The sequence below is a fragment of the Arachis ipaensis genome, chromosome B5 (genome assembly GCF_059453495.1).
Source record: "Arachis ipaensis isolate K30076 ecotype BB chromosome B5, ASM5945349v1, whole genome shotgun sequence".
Taxonomy (NCBI): Eukaryota; Viridiplantae; Streptophyta; class Magnoliopsida; order Fabales; family Fabaceae; genus Arachis; species Arachis ipaensis.
The window spans coordinates 14,204,704-14,208,834 of NC_142440.1; the positions used below are offsets into that span (position 1 = coordinate 14,204,704).

The 4,131-nt window shown below is 38.2% G+C and overlaps 1 protein-coding gene across 1 annotated transcript; it reads right to left on the reverse strand.

The window, feature by feature from the left end:
- Positions 1 to 527: 527 nt before the first annotated feature.
- LOC107642998 (uncharacterized) lies at positions 528 to 3,803 on the reverse strand. The gene is made up of 4 exons (XM_016346529.3): positions 3,340 to 3,803; positions 1,886 to 2,122; positions 1,572 to 1,789; positions 528 to 1,177 (listed from the first exon to the last, which is right to left on the reverse strand). Exons 1-4 carry the CDS (start codon positions 3,604 to 3,606, stop codon positions 994 to 996), a joined length of 906 nt encoding a protein of 301 aa, XP_016202015.1. The 5' UTR covers positions 3,607 to 3,803; the 3' UTR covers positions 528 to 993.
- Positions 3,804 to 4,131: the final 328 nt, after the last annotated feature.

Here is a 4,131-nt window from a genome sequence, read left to right on the forward strand (position 1 = left end):
TTAGCATTTGACTAAGCAGTGAAAAGCTTGTGGATCCATTGTCTTTTCACTTTAAATTCGAGAATTCTCTGTCTGTCTTAAATAAAAGAGAGTGGGGTTTGATCCACTGTTAAAACATAAACACAACAAAATGACGAATTGACACATACAATATGCAATATAATAAGGGTATGTTTCCATGTAATCCAAAAAAAAAAAAAAGTGAATGTCTCCTATAGGTTTCCTTTTGCCACGGTTTCTGCCATATTTTCCAAATGCATTTATTTGGTGCTTTTTCTATCTATCTAATAAGAATAAGAAAGAAGCATGGTTGGCTGGCTTGTTTCACTTGTGGACCCAGGTCCCTCATTTTATCTCTTGCTTTTTTCTACTAACCACTACTCAAAATGGTCTTTTTTTTTTCCTCTAAAGAAAATATAAAAAATCGAGTATAAATATCTCAGTTAAATAAGATAAATTGAATACCAGAACGGTATGAAAAATGTTATTCGTATATTAGAATTAGTATTCGTTTTTTGGACACCAAATTTATAGCAATCAATTAAATTATAGTTTTCAAACGTTAAAATAAAATGTTCATGTCAGTGATTCTACACTCACTATGGTCACTTCTTGTCATTTTTACATCTCGGTTCTTGTACTTTACTAAATGTAAAGGTTCATGCGGCAAAACGAAGCTTTAAGCATAAGCAATTGCGAATTCATAAAAGAACTCCCTAAGTGGAAATTTCATTCATAAACAATGACAATTGAGCTGCAAGCATGAAGCAACCCAGAAACAAAATTTCATTTTTATAAACAAAATGGAAAAAGGAAGAGATGCCAATTGGTTTGTGTTATAGCTAGCTCCTCCTTGGTCACCCCTCCCCCCTACCTGCGATAGAAAATTCCTATATTTGGCCCTCCAATTTCCATAGATGATGATGTTCAAGCCTCACCCAAATTCTGCAATGTTAGTAGTGACGCTATCAGATTTGAGTTGAAGTTAGTTGATTACCCCAAAAGCCGCTGGTCTTCTTTCTGGAGCTCCCTGAGCTGCCTCTTTGCATAGACCGTGAAAAAGATCACTGTACCCACAATCATGCCGAAGCCAACCAAAGTTACTGAAACGTGGGGCGCAGCAGATGATAGAGTGTTCTCTTTATGCACAGAAGCAAATGCCCTTATCAAAATTCCCCTACAGAGACAGACATCCATCCATACAAAGAGTTAGACAGCATTATTCCTTTTATTTGGAATGGCTAACAACATATGAACATGTCAAAATGAGGGGAGAACTGAAAGAGGATTACGTAAGGGTCATAACTATTGGCTAATAAAACCACCAAATCATTTTTGACTAAATGCCACTGTGCCCTATCATAAAAATGTTTTTGCTGCAGATAAATGAAACAAATAAAAGAGATGACAATGAAAATGTAAGGTTTCAGAAAGGGCTACAAAGAGACAAGTGGAGCATAATACTACTAAGAAAATGTCCAACAATTTAACACGATGGAACCAGAGCTAGCCAAACCAATTGCAGTATTCACAGTATGGAAGAGAAAGTGAGGGAGAGATGGAGACCCTACGTATAGATTGAAGTAATTATATCGAATTGCATTCCCACCAAGGATCCAAGCAAGTAAGGCCAGTATTGAACCTCTGTTGCCACAGCACAATAGTTGTAAAGTATGTATGGGAATGGAGAAATCCTTATTAAAGCCACTGCCTTAAACTGGTGAAACCAATTTCCTCCACCAGCAGCTTTTAGAACAGCAGCTCTCTTTGGATACTTTTCTAACCACTCCTGCAAAGAATCAGAAAACACTTAACCCCAATTAGCACAGGTAAAGCAAACACAGGTACATAGAATCCAACTTTGACTGAAGGACAAGGCACATACTTCAATTCTACGATGGAAGAATGAACCAATGAAAAAGGGGAGTGATACTCCTATAGCTACTCCAGATACTATTATCATATACCCAACAACATAACCAAACGACATTCCAGTCATCCACATGGTAGGTGAAGATGGCAAAAAGAAAACAGGGAATAGTGCTACAGAAGCAAACATCAGAGCAGCTAACACTGGAGGACTGAATGTCTCTTCCTCCCAGCTTATTAGGGGAATAATCACCTGGAAAATACAGTCATTTCGTCAATGAGATAATCAATTCAACATTATAATTTATCAATGCACTATAATTCCATGTTGTATGTTGATAATAAAATACAAGAGTTGGCACTTGGCAGCATTGAGAGTGAACAGTGTCATAATTTCAATCGGTTGATTCTTTTAACAAAAGAAATTGAGGTGAACAATTGAAATTGCCAAGGTTCTGATGACCCAGAGCAACCCGATATGATTTCAATACAAAATGAATGAATGAAAGCAAGCAAGCCATCATCATGTGAGGTAGGGGTGTGCATGGGCCGGGTGAAACCGAGTTTGATGTGACCCAGACCCGATCCGAAATATATACTGGGTCTATTTATTAGACTCGAACCCGGCTCTAGACCCGATGAAACCTATACACTTTCGGACCACGATTATACCGGATAAAAATTGGGTGAAAACCGGGCCGTTAACATTATATTACCTTGATACCTTTTTGTAAGTTAGCATGTAAAAATATTCAAATTTCCAATACTCCAACCATTATTTGACATGGTAAAATTCACTTAGAAAAATATAACAAGAACCAACTCTTCTCTAAAATTAAAGCATAACCATAATCAATACCAATATTGTCTAATAACACCAAATATTTAAATCAATACAAATAACACAATATTATGCATTAGTCTAAAGTCTTATGCATTTTAAACATAAAACATTAACTTATAGTCTTATATATAATGACTAATAACACAAAATATTAAGATTTACAATAATTAAATTCTACATAATAATAGCCATCATCCATCACTAATAACATAAAATATTAATTGTGTATGATGACCGGACTACCGGGCCGATTTCGGGTGACCCGAGTTATGGCCCGAACCCGACCCGAAATAATGATCGAGTCTATTTTTGAGACCCTTATCCGATCCTAGACCCGATAAAATCACACCAAATTAGCCCCTAAAGTGTTCGGGACTGGACCGGATCTTCGGACTGGACCGGACCATGCACACCCCTAATGTGAGGTTTGTAGCTATTACCTTATAATTATTATACCATGCAAGCATGCATAACGAAACCATAAAAGCAACACAATGAAATAACAGAATCAAAGATAACAAACACATATCTAATGCGAACAATTTTTACACCGGAAAAAAGGGGGAAAAAGCCCCCAAGGATAGAAACGGCGCCAAGCGTGATGATTGGAGGGGAAAAAAAGGAACCTTTTCGATGAAAGGAGGTCCAAGCCATTTGAAAAGGAAAAAACCGGCGATCGCTAGGCACGTGCAAGTGACGGACAATTTGACTAGATACCACACAGGGACGCCAGCTAATCTTGACGGAGGAGAAGGGTTCTCCTCCTCTTCCTGTGGGCTGCTGCTCAATTTGACGTAATCACCATTGTCATCATCGACATGGATTCGGAACGTAGGGCTCGGATCCACCTCCTTTACGTAAGTAGCGTCGTCTTCGTCCTCGCGATACGTCATCTCAATCGCAGAAGCAGAAATCCGAATCGAATTATGTGAGGTGGGTCGCAAGCTTCACCAGGTAGTGAAGGTGAAAAGGAAAGAGGAATGCTTGGCGACCCGACCCGAATCGAAAACGGCTTTTTTGCTCGCAGAATGATAGAAGGGAGAGAGGGGAAATGAAACCTGACGAAAAGAATAACGATAGAAAACCGTTTGAATTGAAACAGGGACGATGTCGTTTTGAAGTCGCGTGGCGCGTCGCAGGACAGCGACATTTTAGTGGAATGTTGGATGGAGGGTGATGGAGCTTTGTCGCGCATTAACCGCTCATCACTACGTGTAAGCAATTAGTTTTTTATACGCAAATGGTGTGGTATACGTTAACTCAAATACAATTAGTTTTGACAGTTATATGCAAAACAACGTGGCCGTTAAATTAATCATCATTCATTTTTTATCTCTCCCCAAACTGTATTAAATCAGCCAACTGTTTTTTGTATCTTGCGTAATATGTATTATTCTATATCGATATCGATAATTAAT

Coding starts and splice junctions, on each gene's coding strand:
- LOC107642998 (XM_016346529.3), bottom strand. CDS start 3,606: ATGACGTATCGCGAGGACGAAGACGACGCTACTTACGTAAAGGAGGTG. Junction 2,123..3,339: donor GACCTCCTTTCATCGAAAAG/GTTCCTTTTTTT, acceptor TGTATTTTCCAG/GTGATTATTCCCCTAATAAG. Junction 1,790..1,885: donor TCTTCCATCGTAGAATTGAA/GTATGTGCCTTG, acceptor GATTCTTTGCAG/GAGTGGTTAGAAAAGTATCC.